At 44.4% G+C, this 15,946-nt stretch overlaps 2 protein-coding genes across 10 annotated transcripts in view; one reads left to right on the top strand and one right to left on the bottom strand.

Moving 5' to 3' along the window:
* The window catches only part of efcab11 (EF-hand calcium binding domain 11), a 140,956-nt gene extending 129,217 nt beyond the window's left edge, over nt 1–11,739 (bottom strand). For 3 of the 9 annotated variants that reach the window (XM_059961298.1, XM_059961307.1, XM_059961311.1), the window contains exons 1-2: nt 11,514–11,725; nt 5,725–5,820 (exon numbers count right to left, since the gene is read on the bottom strand). In XM_059961298.1, coding sequence (XP_059817281.1) covers nt 5,725–5,820; nt 11,514–11,588 — 171 coding nt within the window. In that variant the 5' untranslated portion in view covers nt 11,589–11,725. Of the gene's footprint in view, nt 1–5,724; nt 5,821–11,513 lie in introns of all 9 variants that reach the window. The other 6 variants (XM_059961319.1, XM_059961321.1, XM_059961278.1 and 3 more) reach the window with 6 other exon arrangements.
* A 3,430-nt stretch (nt 11,740–15,169) lies between these two features.
* The window catches only part of tdp1 (tyrosyl-DNA phosphodiesterase 1), an 85,237-nt gene continuing 84,460 nt past the window's right edge, over nt 15,170–15,946 (top strand). Inside the window, exon 1 of the mRNA XM_059961259.1 lies at nt 15,170–15,309. The gene's annotated coding sequence lies outside the window, so the exon portion shown is untranslated. The remainder of the gene's footprint in view (nt 15,310–15,946) is intronic.

Here is a 15,946-nt window from a genome sequence, read left to right as displayed (position 1 = left end):
ACTGCAGTCATTCACCAGGGTTACTCCATAACAAGTTGATGGGGTTACTATGTGTTGCCTTCATTAGATCAAAAGATATAGCAGAATCAGGTCATTCAGCCCATTGAGTATGGCCTGCCATTCCATCACGGCTTATTTCTCAACCTTCTCAATCCCATTCTCCTGCAACTTTTGAAGCCTTGATTAATCAAGAACTTATCAATCTCAACTTTAAATATTCCCAATGACTTGGCCTCATGGCCTTCTGTGGTAATGAATTCCACAGTTCACAACTCTGTGGCTGAAGAAGTTCTTCCTCATCTCTGTTCTAAATGGACATCCCTCTATTCTGAGGCTGTGCCCTCTAGTCCCAGAGGAAACCACTAAAGTAAACATTCTCCCCACATCCACTCCATATTTTTAATTCCACGTCCCATTCCCATTCTGATATGTAAATCCATGGATTCCTCTACTATCAAGATGAAGCCACACTCAGGTTGGAGGAACAACACCTTATATTCCACCTGGGTAGCCTCCAACCCGATGGCATGAACATTGATTTCTCTAACTCCCATTAATGCCCCTCCTCCCCTTCTTACCCCACCCCTTATTTATTTATTTATTTATCTATTTATCTGTCTATCTATTTATTTATTCCTTTCTTTTCTTTCTCCGTCCCTCTCACAATCACTCTTTGCCTGCTCGCCATCCTCCTCTGGTGCTCCCCTCCCCCTTTCTTTCTCCCAGGCCTCCAGCCCCATGATCCTTTCCTTTCTCCAGCTGTGTATCCCTTTTGCCAATCATCTTTCCAGCTCTTAGTTTCATCCCTCCCACTCCTGTCTTCTCCTATCATTTCAGATCTCTCCCTCTCCTTCCCATTTTCAAATCTCTTACTATCTTTTCTCTCAGTTAGTCCTGATGAAGGGTCTCGGCCCGAAACGTCTACTGTACTTCTCCCTATAGATGCTGCCTGGCCTGCTGCATTTGTCGTGGTTTCTCGTGCCCCACAAATGACCAGGAGATGCAGAAGATTCTTCAAGAAGTATTAAACTTTAATTTGCAAATCAAAGCTGAGACAGTCATTGAGCTAGTCGCTGATTGCCCATGATCCTCGTACATAGCATTTTTTATAGCAATCTCCTGGTTTAGTTGCATTAGCATATCCAATCTGTCTACAGTTGCTATCACAAGTACATCTGCCACTATTGTTTCTACCCATTGACTTAATCATGTTCTAATCTACATCTCTTAGCTACCTCTCATTAACACCCCATTATCTTCTACATTCTTAAGATTTCATTCTCCTACTAAATTGGATAATGCATAGCAAATAGCAAATGCAAAGCTGACTACATAGTTTTGGTTACACAGCAAACAATGCAACTTTTATACTCCAATACATTCCACCAGCATTTTGTGTGTGTTGCTTGTATTTCCAGCATCTGCAGATTTCCTCGTGTTTGCATTTTTAAATCCACTCTATATTTGATATGTTTCAATGAGATTCCCCTCATTCTTCTAAACTCCAGTGAGTACAGACGCAGGGCCATCTTGTGAATCTGAATCATTCTTGTGAACCTCCTCTGGACATTCTCCAATGCCATCACATCTTTTCTTAGATAATGAACTCAAAACTGCTCACAATACTCTACATGCAGCCTGACCAGTGCTGTATGAAGCCTCAGCATAACATCTTTGCTCTTATACTTTAGTCCACTCAAAATGAATGCTAACATGGCATTTGCCTCCCTCACCACCAACTCAACCTGCAAGTTAACTTTTAGGAATCCTGCATGAGGACTCCCAGCCCCCTTTGCACCTCTGTGTTCTGAATACTCACCCCAGTTAGAAAATAGTCTAGACCGGGGGTCGGCAACCTGCGGCTCCCGAGCCATTTGTGGCTCTTTCACCTCTGTGCTGCGGCTCCCTGTGGCTTTGGGAAATAATTGGTCAGTATTTAATTAAAATGTATTTTATGTTAGTTTGTTAGCTTTTGAAATGTAATTCTAAATTTGAAGATTATGGTGACCTTGTACAATCTAAGTGTGGCGACACATTTCCTGCCACATCCAAAACAATTAGCCAGCATTCCGGCTAAGGGAGATAGCCTACGGGGGTTTGTGAGTACGCGTCTTTTGCAGCATCTGCGTCCATGGGGGCTGGGTTGGAGGCTTAAAAGCAAGGCTGTTTAGTTCGAATAAAGCTATCTTTGACTGCAGTTTACTGACACCGCTACAACGTGTTTTTATCGCTGGCTGTCCAGACGGAAGGTGCTGAAACGCTTTGTCGCGTGTCTGGAAGAAGTGAAAACTTTCCTGGGCAGCAAAGGGCTCACCTTTCCTGAGCTGGAACAGCCAGAGTGGCTGGAAAAGCTACACTTCATGGTAGACATGACAGCGCACCTGAACATGCTGAACACAGCTCTTCAACGGGGTAAGGACGTACAGCCCTGCACATGTTGGAGGATGTTTTGGCATTCGAGCGCAAGTTGACGTTGCTTGCCAGAGATTTACAGAAAGGCACATTGTCTCACTTGCCCAATTTGAGAGAGTTCAAACAATGTCACGACATGATAAATTCGGAGTATTTACATTCTGCAATCATCGCAATGCAAACATCGTTTGGGAAACGCTTCTGTGAGTTCAGAGAGGAAAAAAACACATTATCCTTCCCGGTCACTCTCCTAAGCATCGATCCATCCCTACTGAATACGACTGCATTGTCAGATGTGAGTCAACCTGACCAAGTATGATAAATATTTTAATTGCCTATTATTTTACGTATATTCATATGTTTTCATTGTTCAGTGAAATAGTCCTTTTACTTTTCAGGTTGACAGCTGGCTGACGTTATTTTTCGTTTGCTGCTGGCGGCAAATTTAAGTTTGGCGTTTTTCATAAATACAAGAAGGACTCAAATAGACGTTGAGTATTTTACTTAAAAGTAACCTTCAACCCAACATCTTTTTTTCGGAGTTCAAAATGTTTTTGTTGCATGCAGAAATGTAATTTCGTTTTCTCTGCAGGAGTTCATCAATTTCATAAATGCAACACATTATAGTTTGTTTATACATAGCATAAAGGCAAAACAAAACGTTGTATGCAGTGTTATTTCATTTTAAATGTCAAACGGGTTTTGCGGCTCCCAGTGTTTTCTTTTCTGTGGGAAACGGGTCCAAGTGGCTCTTTCAGTGGTAAAGGTTGCTGACCCCTGGTCTAGACCTTTATTCCTTCTGCCAAAATGAATGACATACACTTCCTACACCAAATTCCATCTACCACTTCTTTACCCGTTCTCCCAATCTGTCTAAGTCCATCTGCAGACTCCGTGCTTCCTCAACATTACCTGCTCCACCTCTTATTTTTGTATCATCCACAAACCTGGCCACAATTCCATTAATTCCATCATCCAAATCACTGACATATAATGCGGGACAACACATCACTAGCAGCCAACCATAAAAGGTCCCCTTTATTCTCACTCTTTGCCTCCTGCCAGTCAGCCAATCTTCTATTCATGCTAGCTTCTTTTCAGTCATACCATGAGCTCTTATCTTGTTAAGCAGTCTCATGTGTGGCACCTTGTCAAAAGCCTTCTGAAAATCCAAGTAAACAACATCCACTGACTCTCCTTTGTCTATCCTGCCAGTTATTTCCTCAACGAATTCCAACAGAATTAATTGGGGAACTGAATTCAAGAGCCACAAGGTAATATTGCAGCTCTATAAACCTGCTTAAAATACACTTGGAATATTGGATTCAGTTCTGGTCAACTCATTATAGGAAAGATGTAGAGTATTTACTATTATTGTTACTTTTTCTCTTTTTGTACTTGAATAGTTTGTCATCTTTTACACATTGGTTGTTTGTGTGTCCTGTTGGATGTGATCTTTCATTGATTCTAGCGTGTTTCTTGTATTTACTGTGAATGCCCGTAAGAAAATGAATCTCAGGATTGTATATGGTGACATATGTACTTTGATAATAAATTTACTTTAAACTTTGATATAGAGAGTCCAACCATTTAACCATTGCCACTCTGGGAAAATGTCTCTTTCTGTTCACTGGACCTATATGCTTCTTATCGTCTTGTACACCTCTATCGAGTAACCTCTTACCTTCCTTTGCTCCAAGGAGAAAAAACCCTAACTCACTCAACCTTTCCTCTCTAATCCAGGCAGCATCCAGGTAGATCTGAACTACACCTTCTTGCCTTGCACCCACTTCTCACAACTAGTTCTCAATGACACAGAGCAAGCAGGACAGTCCTCCTCCAGACCCACATCAACTCCCTCCCTCAGGATAGATGGTTCCAGACCTCCCATCTGTGTGCACATAACTACTGCAAAATACACAGGCAACTTCTATGATTCTGCTCCTTCACAAAATATTTTGCCTATATTTTCACTTATATCACCAGTCACTTATATTCACTAACATCATCACGACTATGAGGCAGTAAACAGAGTCGGTTCACCCAGTTAAATTCTACAGACAACTGAGCAATAAAGATAATCAGAATCAGGTTTATTATCACCGGCATGTGACATGAAATTTGTTAACTTAGCAGCAGCAGTTTAATACAATACATAATCTAGCAGAGAGAGAAAAAAAATTTAAAAACATAATAAATAAACAAGTACAGTAAATCAATCATGTACATTGAATAGATTTTTTAAAATTTGTAAAAATAGAAATACTGTATATTAAAAAAGTGAGGTAGTGTTCAAAGCTTCAAAGTCCATTCAGGAATCGGATGGCAGAGGGGAAGAAGCTGTTCCTGAATCACTGACTGTGTGCCTTCAGGCTTCTGTATCTCCTACCTGATGGTAACAGTGAGAAAAGGGCATGTCCTGGGTGCTGGAGGTCCTTAATAATGGATGCTGCCTTTCTGAGACACTGCTCCCTAAAGATGTCCTGGGTACTTTGTAGGCTAGTGTCCAAGTTGGAGCTGACTAGATTTACAACCTTCTGCAACTTCTTTCAGTCCTGTGCAGTAGCCCCTCCATACCAGACACTGAGCAGCCTGTCAGAATGCTCTCCACGGTACAACTATAGAAGTTTTTTAGTGTATTTGTTGGCATGCCAAATCTCTTCAAGCTCCTAATAAAGTATAGCCGCTGTCTTCCCATCTTTATGACTACATTAATATTTTGGGACTAGGTTAGATCCTCCAAGATCTTGACACCCAGGAACTTGAAACTGCTCACTCTCTCCACTTCTGATCCCTCTATGAGGATTGGTATGTGTTCTTTTGTCTTACCCTTCCTGAAGTCCACAATCAGCTCTTTTGTCTTATTGACGTTGGGTGCCAGGTTGTTGCTGCGACACCACTCCACCAGTTGGCATATCTCGCTCCTGTATGCCCTCTTGTCGCCACTTGAGATTCTACCAACAATGGTTGTATCATCAGCAAATTTATAGATGGTATTTGAGCTTGATGGACACCACATTCAGCACATGTGAGATGGGCCAAAGGGCCTGTTTCCCAGCTGTACTACTCTGTGACTAATTCCTCTGGCAATTCCTTTCATACACCAACCCACTGCCCAGAAAAAGTTGCCCCTCAGGTCTCAGTTGTCAGGTTCTTCCTTCCTTTCAAGTCCTAATGAAGGCTCTTGGCCTGAAGCATTCACTGTTTATTCTTTTCCATAGACGCTGCCTGACCTGCTGAATTCCTCCAGCATTTTGTGTATGTGCAGTGAAATGTAATGTTTTAACATCAACCGTAAAATACAACACTTACCTTTGAAGGTTTGTATCCAAACATCATCACCACAGCAATCTTAAGGTCCTCCCTGGTCAGATAGCCCTTCTGTCCCAAATCGCATTCTCGAAAAACCTGTAGAAAGCAAGTGATTTTCACCGGGAGAAAATGGCTGCCTCCTTGTAATTCCTGCAATGTTTCAGGTAACGTTTGAAGATTCATTTAGATCATGGATGAACCCAGTTTCTAGCAGTTAGTGTAAACACTTTACAGAGGCAGCTACCAAGGTTCAATTCTGCTACTGTCTGTAAAGACCTTTTGCCTCCTCCCCGTCACCACGTGGGTTTGTTTTCTCCAGGTGCTCCGGTTTCTCGTACGGGTTAGAGTTAATAAGTTGTTGGAACAGGAAGCACAGTGACCCTTGTGGTTTGCCCCCGCACCCCTTCGTACTGTGTTGGCCATTGTTGCATTTCACTGTATGTTTCAAAGTACATGTGACAAATAACGCTAATCCTTTGTTTTCTTTTTAAACTCAATTTTACAGAAGCATAGCCACTTATGTGTGCATGGCCTGTAAGGAAAGCATGTAAAACAAAAGATTTTTCACTGTGTCTTGGTACATGACAATTTGGCACTTCAGTGCCTACTCTTCCAACCTGTCCAAGTACTTCCAGAGATTGCCTGCCAATGCAACACCACTGCTCCTCTGATGATCTTGGTTTTGTCTGCAAACAAAGCCATAATGCCACCAGTTCCTTCATCCAGAATTCTAATGTGCGTGAGCCAACACTGACCCCTCTGGAACATTAAAGATAAAGATGAACTCTATTTGCCAAATGTATGTCAAAACATACAGTGAAATGTGTCATTTGTGTCAATGGTCAACACAGCCCGAGGATGTGCTGCAGGTGTCACCATGCTTCCAGTGCCCGCATAACATGTCCACAACTTATTCACCCTAAACCGTACGTCTTTGGAATGTGGGAGGAAACCCACACAGCCAGAGGGAGAATGGACAAACTCTTTACAAAGTTGAACCCTGATCAGTGATCACCACCACTCTAATGTGCTGCCCACCCACATCAGAAACATCAACAGGCACTGGCAGCCATCCTGAAAAGGACCCTTTCATCCTCACGCTGGCCCACTAGAGTTCAGAACAGGGGTTCCCAACCTGGGGTCCATGGAACATTGCTTAATGATAATTGTCAATGGCATAAAAAAGGTTGGGAACCTGTGGTTTAGAAGAATGAGGATGGATTTCATTGAAACCTATCAGATATTGAAAATTCTGGAAAGAGTGGATGTTGAGAGGATGTTTCCAATAGTGGGGGACTCTGGGATTGCAGAGCACGGCCTCAGAATACAAGGATGTCCCTTAAGAACAGAGATGAAGAGGAATTTCCTTGGCCAGAGAGTGGAATTCATTGTGGAATTCATTGAATCTGTGGAATTCATTGTTACAGACAGCAATCAAGGTCTAGCCATTGGGTATATTCAAAGTGGAGGTTGATAGATTCTTGATTAGTAAGGGTGTCAATGCTTATGGTGAGAAGGCAGGAGAATGGAATTGAGAGAGTTAATAAATCAGGCATGACTGAATGGTGGAGCAGAGCTGATGGGTCAAATGGCCTAATTCTGTTTTATGGTGTTACTGTGTACAACTTTGTATTGGTGAGATAGGAGAGATGTGGTTAAACTGGTGAGAGTACAAAAAAGCTCTAAGATGAGGGAACTGATGGCATTATGGCAAGAGCTGGCAGGTTATAGGCAGATCTGGGTGACCCACACAGTATACCTTGGGGATTTGAGCTTATTCCCCAGCTCTGCTCTTTCGATAACTACAACTGTATGGTTATGCATTCCTGACACCATCTATAAAATTCACCAAGGGCGCCACTGTTATTGCCACAATCTCAGCTGGTGACAAGGCAGTATGAGAGATCAGCTGGTTCAGTAGTATGGTGACAACAACCTTCCACTGAGTGCCAACAAGACCAAGGAATTGATAGTGGACTTTAGGAAGGGCCAGTGGTGGAAACAGTGAGCAGCTTCAGATTCCCCAGATGATTTATCCCAGGCCCAATACATAGATGCAACTATGAAGCCTCTCTACTTCTTTTAAAAGTAGGAGATTCAGCATGTCATTGAAGAGACTGAACCTTCCACATTGGAAAGCAATCCAATTGATTACATCGTGAGCTGATTGGGAAACTCCACTGCAGAGGAATGCCAGAGGCTACAGAGCAAGCTGCACACAGCCAGTTCCATAACCATGCAGTTCTCCCCACCACTGAGGGCATCCCTGAAGAAGCAATGTCTCAGGAAGATGCCATCTATCATCAGAGAACCCCACCATCCAAACCACACCCACCTCTTGTTACTGCTATCATGCAGAATCGGGTTTATTATCACCGATATATGCTGTGAAATTTGTTGCTTTGTGCAATACAAAAAAAAACTCAAGAGTTACAATAAGCAGTGCAAAAGGAGAGCAAACAGTGAGGTAGAGTTCATGGTCTATTCAGAAATCTGATGGCGGAGGGGAAGGTGGCTGTCCCTAAAACGTTTAATGTGTGTCTTCAGGCTCTGGTATCTCCTCCCTAATGGTACCAATGAGAGGAGGGTATGTCCTGGGTGATGGGGGGGTCCTAAATGATGGATGCCACCCTCTTGAGGCATCCCCTATTGAAGGTGCCCTTGATAGTGGGCAGGTGAGAGCCCGTGAAGGAGGTGGCTGAGTTTACAACCTGCTGCAGCTTTTATTGACCCTGTGCTGTGGCATCTCCTTACTAGACAGTGATGCAACCAGTCAGAATGCTCTCCACAGTACATCTGTGCACACTTGTAGGAGTCTTAGGTGACATATCAAATCTCCACAAACTCCTCACAGACACAAGAAAATCTGCAGACGCTGGAAATCCAATGAAGTATAGCTGCTGGCGTGCCTTTTTCATAACTGCATCAACACATTGGGTCCAGGCAGGATCCTGAACACCCACAAGTTCAACAGCAGTTTCTTTACCACTGCCATCAAGTTGAAACGACCCACAAAGAATGGTGTAGTACAGCACAGAACAGTCCCTTTGGCCCTTGATGCAGTGCTGAACTAATTAAACTAAACTTGTCTGCCATATCCCTCTATTCCCTGAACATTCATGTGCCCATCCTAGAACCTCTTAAATACCTGTCATCTGCAAATACCATCCCTGGCAGTGCATTCCAGGCACCCACCACTGTGTTTAAAAACTTACCCAACATCTGCCTCCTCTCACTTTGAATGCATTCCTTCTCATTTTGGACATTGTGATCTTGGGAAAATGAAAACAGCTGTCTACTTTGTCCATGCCTCTTGTAACTTTATATACTTTCTCTTTAGCCTTGACCACTTGCGAGAAACCAACCCAAATTTATCCACCCAAGAAAGAATACTAGCACTGCTTCAGACTATTTCTTGCATTAGAGTTGATGAGCTTACTTTTGAGTACATGTAAATTAAGTATAATTTATGTTAGTTTATGGTTATAATTTACTGCGCTGCTGCTGAGAAACACCGCCGGTGTATTCAGAATCAGAACCAGATTTATCACCACTGAAACAGGTGGTGAAATTTGGTCAACACGTACAAAAGCTGGATGAACTCAGCAGGTCGGGCAGCATCCAGTGAAATTTGGTGTTTTGCAGCAGCAGTACAGTGCAATATCTCATATCAGGAGAGTAGAACCCATAATACAACTGGCCGAGTTTACAACCCTCTGCAGCAGCCCCTCCATACCCAACGGTGATGAAACCAGTTCAAATGCTCTCCACGGTCCATCTGTAGATATTTGCTAGAGTCTTCAGTGACATACTGAATCTCCTCAAACTCTTGGTGCCAGCAAATGATTCCTTGGGCAACACCTTCCAGATAGCAAATCCTTTAAATTATTTCAGTTTTTCTACGCCTTCTGTTTGTTTTGTTTTTTTGTATCGTTTGTGTTACGGAAACTGTTGGTGCCTGCAATGTACAGTTTGGATCTCAATTGAAGGATCCAGTGTCGGGAGAGCTGCCTTGTGGAGATCAGAGACAAGAAGCCGAAAAGGACCGAGAACACATGCTGACCAGTGGGGAAAAAAAAAGATGGGGTAATGAACGACCCCACCTCGAAGCGGCGAGGAAGATTGAAGCATTGAGGTGAAGGTGTTCAGACCTGGTCAGCAAGTGTTCTTGACAGAGGCCAGAGGGTCAGTGATCACTCCCAAAGAGCCAGAGGGTCAGCAGTCACTCCCAGAGGGCCAGAGAGTCAGCAGTCACTCCCAGAGGGCCAGCAATTGCTCCCAATGAAGGCCGATGGGCAGCAGTCACTCCTGAAGGTCCAGGGAGTCAGCAAGCGCTCCCAAAGGGCCAGGAAGTCAGCAGTTACTCCCAAAGGGCCAGAGGGCTAGCAATTGCTCCCAATGAAGGCCAATGGGCAGCAGTCACTCCCAAAGGTCCAGGAAATCAGCAGTCACTCCCAAAGGGCCAGAGAGTCAGCAATCACTCCCAGAGGGCCAGCAATCGCTCCCAATGAAGGCCAATGCGCAGCAGTCACTCCCGAAGGTCCAGGAAATCAGCAGTTACTTCCAAGGGGCCTGGGGCCAGCAATCGCTCCCAACAAAAGCCTATGGGTCAATAGTCACTCCCAAAGGTACAGGAAGTCAGTAGTTACTTCCAAGGGGCCAGGGAGTCAGCAATCGCTCCCAAAGGGCCAGGAAGTCAGCAATCGCTCCCAAAGGGCCAGGGGCCAGCAATCACTCCCAAAGGGCCAGGGGCCAGCAATCGCTGCCAACGAAGGCCAAAGGGTCAGCAGTCACTCTCAAAGGGCCAGGGGGCCAGCAGTCACTCTCAAAGGGCCAGGGGGCCAGCAGTCACTCCCAACAAAGGCTGTCATTTGAACCAGGCGTGAGTTCTGAGTCACGGAAGGACTGTTCAATGTCCTGAGATTTATGTGACTTCAGTTTTTCTTGGCATTTTCTTTCTCGTGGCCGACTGGCAGGTGGGTGATCTGTGAGTTCTTTGTACGTGGGTAGGGGATAGGAGTATTTTGATGCTACTGTCGCTGTTTTTTGCGAGTGAGGGGGTTGGTCACTGTTTTTTTCTGTAGGGGAGGGTTGGGGATTGTTATAGTTGTTCTTTTTCTGCGGGGAGAGGTTGGCGTCAGGGATTGTTATTTTTACTGCGAGAGAGATTGGGGGATTCTAGGGTCTGCAAGTTTAGTTTCTTTTACTTTTTCATGGGATCTGAAGAAGACAAATATCAGAGTTGTATTGTATATGCATACTTCGACAATAAGATGAACTTTGAAATATAGTCATTGTCGTACCTTATTTGTAGTTGCATCAAAATGTTGGGCCCAGAATAGATCTTCAGAGATCTTGACACACAGGTTCCCTTATCTATGAATTATGTAAAAAAAAAGGTACAGGAGCCTCAGGACCCACACCTCCTGGTTCAGGAGCAGTTATTACCCCTCACCATCAGGCTCTTGAACTAAAGGGATAACTTCATTAACCCCATCACTGAACTAGACTCTTTTTCAATGTCTCATCTCATGTTCTCGATATTTATTGCTCATTTATTATTTTTTCCTCTCTTTCGTTTTGTATTTGCGCACTGCTGTATTTTTCACCTTGGTTTGTTGCCCATCCGCTGTTGGATTGTATCTTTCACTGATTCTATCATGTTTCTTGCATTGCCTGTGATTGTTCACAAGAAAATGAATCTCAGGGCTCTGAATGGTGACATATACGTACCTTAGTAACAAATCTACTTCGAACTTTAATTAAGACGACATTAAACTTGAACCTACCGCTACGCAGCGGCTCTTCTCCGAGTCAGTAACTCGTCTCTCTTCCTGGGACCTGGCGCCAGGATATCGATGCATGGTGGATTGTATCAGATCGGCTCTAGGCTGCTTCTCTGGTCCACTGCATTCAACGTCTGCCCCCCTCCTCCCTGTACCAGTACACTACACACACTCCACTCACTCACTCACTCACTCACTCACTCACTCACTCACTCACTCACTCACTCACTCACTCACTCACTCACTCACTCACTCACTCACTCACTCACTCACTCACTCACTCACTCACTCACTCACTCACTCACTCACTCACTCACTCACTCACTCACTCACTCACTCACTCACGACTCCGCTGTTCACTCCCCTCATCTGTTTGGGAGCTTCTGCTTTTGTAACTTCCGCGCAACCACAAACTAATTCCTCATTCGGCGAACTTTAGCCTTCCACTGCCTTTCAACAAGCACGGCGGTTGGCTGAGAGCCTTAAAGGGGCTACGTCGCCTGATTATTAAGAGGAAAATAAAACACTTTACAAACTCGGTGATCTGCTCGAAGGACTGCGAACTGGTAATCGCAGCAAAACTTGTCCACCTGCGTTTTATAAGCACATGAGATTCTGCAGATGCTGGAAATCCAGAGTGACAGTACTCGGCCCGAAACGTCGACTGTACTTTCATTTTCCACAGATGCTGCCTAACTTGCTGAGTTCCTCCAGCATTTTGTGTGTGTCTCCTGGATTTCCAGCATCTGCAGATGTTCTCTTGTTTGTGATGAAGTCAGCAGGACAGGCAGCAACTATGGAGAGGAATAGACAGTCAACGTTTCAGGCCGAGACCCTCCCTCAGGACCGGGAAGAAAATTCCCCTCCACAGATGCTGCCTAACTTGCTGAGTTCCTCCAGCATTTTGTGTACTTTGCTCAAGATTTTCAGCATCTGCAGAACCCCTCCTGTTTATATTAGGGGATGACTGAGCGCCAATGTGGAGAACGGGGTGTGGAAACGAACGATCAAAAATAAAACGTAACAATCTACAGGTGTTGCAAAATCTGACATTGAAAACAGAAAATGCTGTAAATACTCAGTGGGTCGGCAGAGTCTGTGCAGAAAGAAACAGTCAACGTTTCGGATTAATTATTAAGGCTTCCAATCCAATGGAAGGTAATTGACCCAAAACTTTAGCTTCTTTTTCTCCTTCCACACTCGCGGCACTGACCTGTTGAGTATTCTCTGTTTGGGTTACCAAGATATAACAGAGAGATATATATTATCTTATCAAGTTAAAAAAAAATAGCATTACGACTTAGTGCATCTCAGTAAAAGTGTATTACGTATTTACTGAGTTACTTTTGTCGTAAAGTCACTCTTAAAACACGCTGATCGCAAGAGCCAGGTTTTGCACAGCAAAGTCACACAAACAGCATTTTGCAATTGAACCATGATTAATTTTAGTGGTATCAATAGTGGAATTGACAACAATGTTCGAAGTAAATTTATTATCAAAGTACTTATATGTCATCATACAACCAGCTGAGATTAATTTTCTTGCAAGCATTCACAGTCGAACAAAGAAGTATAATAGGATCAATGAAAGACGAGACATATTATCACTGACAAATATTGGTTTGACCAAACTGCACATTGGCGCCTTTTACACTCATGAAGTGAGTGAGGCTGATAGAAGTACAGCGCTTTGTCGAAGGAGAGTGGATTAAGTTGCCGTTTTCGAGCGAGTTCTGTCGTCGGTGGATTTTAAAGACGGAAGGCGAGCCTCCCTGTTGAGCTGAAGCAAGCGGCCGGCGGTAGGACCCAGCGAGCGCTTCCGACCGCCTTCTGAGGCCGGCTTTTTCGGAGAGCGGGTGCTTAATTGCAGCACTTCACCCTCCGAACAGGCTGCATTGTTCCTCCCCCCTCTTGTATGGCAGCAAACACGGCTGCATACAGAGTGTGGGGTCGGTAGAAGCTGCCGAGGTTTGGATAGACAGGCCGGGAGCCACTCTGAACCACAGTGTGCCCCAGGCTGCATTGTTTCCGGCAGGAGTCCCAGGCCGAGTGCAGCTTCGCTTGGAGTTTTGGAATTGAACACGAGATAAAAGTCATCCACCCAGCCTGGTCTTCTTCTGTTGGGCCCCGTAAGACTTTGCATATCTCCGTTAAATCTTTTCTTTGTTAGAAAACAACCAATCTCCCCACGTGACCCGCTTGCTGAAGTACTGTACACCGTGCGGCAGGCATGGGCGCGATGGGATGAATGGACTGCTCAGCCAGAAGTAAATACCTTGCATATCCTTTCGAGTGAGGAGGGGTGTTTCTCTGGCACCGCAGTTGTTGCTTCAATTTCCTTTGTGTAAGGTGCTGACCAGACCTGTGCCCGGTGTGCTGGTGACACCCGAGGGTAGCGGACTCAGTGGTAAGACAGGTGTTATTAAGTTTAGCAAAATTGATTTGTTATCATCCCGTGTGTCGAAATACAATCAAAATGTACGAGGAAGTACAAGGGAAAACACTAAGAATGCAGAATAAAATGTACATTTAGCAAGGAAGTGTATTACGGGCAGGCAATATGGTGAAAGGTCAGAGTGAGATAGATCGGCCAGGTTATGGTACAGGAGGTCTGTCTCTTGCATGAAATACAGGTGTAATTTAAAAAGAAACCTACTTGAGGCAGCATAACGTTCATAAAACACAAATTATACACAGTTTTCACAAGCGCACAATTACTGTAGAAGAAAAACAATGTCTGTTTTAGTGCAAAGTGATCAGGGATGGACAGTGGGTTTTTTTGATGGACTTTGGATCATGGTCACTGGGGGCTTTGCTCTCGCATGGTGGGTATTGGGGGGGACTGAGGCAAATGGGGGGAGGGTTGATGCTTTTGCTGCAGCTTGTGTGTGGGAGGGTGGGGGCTTTGGGGTTCCAATGTTTTCCTGTCATTCATTCTTTGGGTTTTTTTTTCCCTTCTGTTTCGAGGATGTCTGCAGGGAGTAAGAATTTCAGGTTGTATATGTGTATATTCTCAGATATTAAATTGAGCTTTTGAATCATTGAGTGGTCAACGTTCTGGTGGTTGGTTCGAGAACAGAACGATTGAAGGGAAGTGTTTGTTTCTGAACCCAGGTGGTCCTGTCCGATGTAACTGTGAGAAAATGGCACGGCCTGGATGGTGGGGATCTACAGTGATGGATGTTACCACCTTGAGGCAGACCCTCCGGGGGTGGGATGTGCCCGCGATGTATTGGGCTGAGTCCACTCCCCTCTGCTGTACAGCCAGGCAGGATATTTTCAGCATTGCATCTGAAGTTTATTTGCAACTAGAAGTTTATTAGACTGTTTGGTAACAAGCTAAAAGGGTGAGTATTTAAGGGCTGACGTGGGAAGGATAGGCCGAAGAGCCTGATTCTGTGCTGGATAGGAATTGGTTTATTATTGTCACGTGCCAACTGCGTGTAGGTTCAATTGCGACCAAAGCATGGCATCGCCTCTACTTCCTTACAAGTTTGCAAAGATATAGTATGATATCGGAAATTATGACAGACTGCTAAAGATGTGTGGTGGAGAGCTTATCATGCCCTGGTATGGAAATATCAGTGCCCTTGAAGAGAAAAGATTACACAAGGTAATGGATATGGTCCCGTCAGTCATGGATAAAGACGCCCCCCCCCCCCCCCCCATTGAGTACTTCTACACTGAGTGGCAGGAGAGTAGCGTCGATCATCGAGGACCCCCACCATCCAGGTCATGCTCTCTTCTCACTGCTGCCATCAGGAGGAAGGTACAGGAGCCTCAGGACCCTCACCACCAGGTACAGGAAGAGTTATTAACCCTCAGTCATCAGACTGTTGAAGCAGTGAGGATAACTTCACTCGTCCCCATCTTGGAACTATACCCACAACCTATGGACTCACTTTCAAGGTCCCCTCATTTCATGTACTCAATATTTATTGCTTTCTTGTTTATTTTTCTGTTTCATATTTGTGCAGTTTGTCCTTTGCACATTAGTTGTCGTCCTTTCTGTCGAGTGTGGTTTTTCACTGGTTGTGTTTCTCCGATTTACTGTGTATGCCCACAAGTAAATGAATCTCGGGGTTGAGTATGGTGACCTGTCTACTGTACTTCGATAATAAATGTTCTTTGACCCAAGAAACAGTGAAAAGCTTGTTTTGCATACTGTTCATCAGATCAGGTTGTTACACAGTGCGCTGATGTAGAACAGGGTAAAACAGTAACAGTGCAGAATGAGGTATAAAACAGTGCAGGTGAACGATAAAATGCAGGATCATAAAAAGGTTGATGTGAGGTATAGAAGTCCATCTTATTCTACAAAGGGTGAATTCAAGTGTCTGATAACAGCAGGGTAGAAGCTGTCCTTGAGCTTGCTGGTATGTGCTTTCAGGCATTTGTATCTGCTCCCCAATTGGGGGGGGGGGGGGGAAAGACAG

The sequence above is a fragment of the Hypanus sabinus genome, chromosome 2 (assembly GCF_030144855.1).
Source record: "Hypanus sabinus isolate sHypSab1 chromosome 2, sHypSab1.hap1, whole genome shotgun sequence".
NCBI lineage: Eukaryota > Metazoa > Chordata > Chondrichthyes > Myliobatiformes > Dasyatidae > Hypanus > Hypanus sabinus.
This window is presented reverse-complemented; position numbering and strand designations above follow the sequence as displayed.